This window comes from Mesocricetus auratus, unplaced genomic scaffold (assembly GCF_017639785.1).
Source record: "Mesocricetus auratus isolate SY011 unplaced genomic scaffold, BCM_Maur_2.0 Super-Scaffold_4256, whole genome shotgun sequence".
NCBI classification, from domain to species: domain Eukaryota; kingdom Metazoa; phylum Chordata; class Mammalia; order Rodentia; family Cricetidae; genus Mesocricetus; species Mesocricetus auratus.
In genome coordinates this window covers 59,221,729-59,223,381 of record NW_024429182.1, presented here as the reverse complement: position 1 = coordinate 59,223,381, position 1,653 = coordinate 59,221,729, and the positions used below count along the sequence as shown (strand labels likewise).

Sequence of the window (1,653 nt, the reverse complement as noted above, 5' to 3'; positions counted from 1 at the left end):
TGTTTCCAGGACACACAGACTTCCACCCCTGGAGTGTTCCTGGCCATTCTCCATGTTCTCTGAAATCTAAGAAAAGAACCCTCTCAGTGAGAAATACCCTGGGTTCCCAAGGTTTATGAGTGACCACATCAGTCTCCTAGAGGTCCCACACCTAGAATAACATAAGAGATCTAAGCTCTAGGAGGGCCTAAACATACCTGGGGTGGGTCTTTAGCACCACCTGGGACTGGAGCATGTATTTCTTCTTCAGATACCGTCATAGCTGCCATAGAAAACCCACTGCTCCTGGATCCTGAGGCCACCCCAGCTTTATGATGAATGGGACACTGCTCACTGAGTTCCTCATCCTGGGATTCTCAGAAATGCCTCATCTTCAGGTACCACTTTTCCTCGGCTTCCTCTGTCTCTACATGGCTGCAATCTCAGGAAACCTGCTCATCATGGTGACAGTCAGTGCCAGCCCAGCCCTGCATACGCCCATGTACTTCTTCCTGTTCAACTTGGCCATGGTGGACATTCTCTGCACCTCCACCATCCTGCCCAAGCTATTAGACACCATGGTCGGGGGGAGGATGATCTCTTATTGGGGTTGCATGGCCCAGCTCTACTTCTTCACATGGTCACTGGGGGCAGAGCTTCTGCTCTTCTCAGCTATGGCCTATGACCGCTTTGTGGCCATCTGCTGCCCCCTGCACTATGGTGCCTGGATGGGCCCCAGGGTGTGTGCATTCCTGGCTGGCCTTGTCTGGTCCATCAGTCTGACTAACACCAGTGTGCATACAGGTCTGATGCTGCGTCTACCGTTCTGCAGCTCCAACGTGATAGAGCACTTCTTCTGTGAGATTCCCCCACTGTTGAAGCTCTCCTGTGCTCCAACACAACTGAACGAAGCCATGGCCTTTGCTGCGGATGTGTTCCTCGCTGTGGGGAACTTCTCCGTGATCATCCTCTCCTATGGCTTTATTGTGGCCAGCATCCTGAGGATCCGCTCTGCTGAGGGCAAGCGACGAGCCTTTTCCACCTGCTCTGCACACGTCATCGTGGTCACCATGTACTACTCCACTGTCATCTACACCTACATCCGCCCTGCATCCAGCTACTCACTGAACAAGGACAAGGTGGTGTCTGTCATTTATACCTCTGTGGCACCCACCTTGAACCCCCTCATCTACACTCTGAGGAACAAGGATGTCAAAGTTGCACTTAGGAGACTTCTGTTCTGCTGCTGAGCCTGTGGTGGCTCCACTGCCTTCAACTCTGATGCACTGGGGATCACAGGTTTTGTATTCGTCCCTGTTCCTTTCCCCAGGACACAATTTGCTGACCCACAAGGGACAACTCTTTGAATTCTACAAAGATAAGCCCTGGGACCTGCATTTGCTCCCCTGTAGGAAGATGTTGTATCCATGAGGCTATAATCCTCAACAGTTAAGTGAGTTCCCCACGTCAAATGTGGGTGTTCTTAACACTCTCTGCTGCAGTCACATGACCCGGCAGCTCTGGGAAGACCCTGCTTTGTGCATCTGTTCTCTTCTAACTCCCAAAGGCTATTCAGCCCTGATTTTAGCTGGCATGTAGGTAGGTGACATAAGAATGTACAGAGGCCTGGTCATTTGAGGACAATTGGTCTTTCTTGTTAATGAAATATATGAA

The 1,653-nt window shown here is 51.0% G+C and overlaps 1 protein-coding gene across 1 annotated transcript; it reads left to right on the top strand.

Moving 5' to 3' along the window:
* The first annotated feature begins 311 nt into the window (after positions 1-311).
* Positions 312-1,431, top strand: LOC121134511 (olfactory receptor 13G1-like). Its single transcript, XM_040732942.1, has one exon. The coding sequence runs from the start codon at positions 312-314 to the stop codon at positions 1,227-1,229; it is 918 nt and encodes a 305-aa protein (XP_040588876.1). The 3' UTR covers positions 1,230-1,431.
* Positions 1,432-1,653: the final 222 nt, after the last annotated feature.

Excerpts from the sequence above, each read along its gene's own strand:
- LOC121134511 (XM_040732942.1), top strand. The coding sequence starts at position 312 with ATGATGAATGGGACACTGCTCACTGAGTTCCTCATCCTGGGATTCTCA.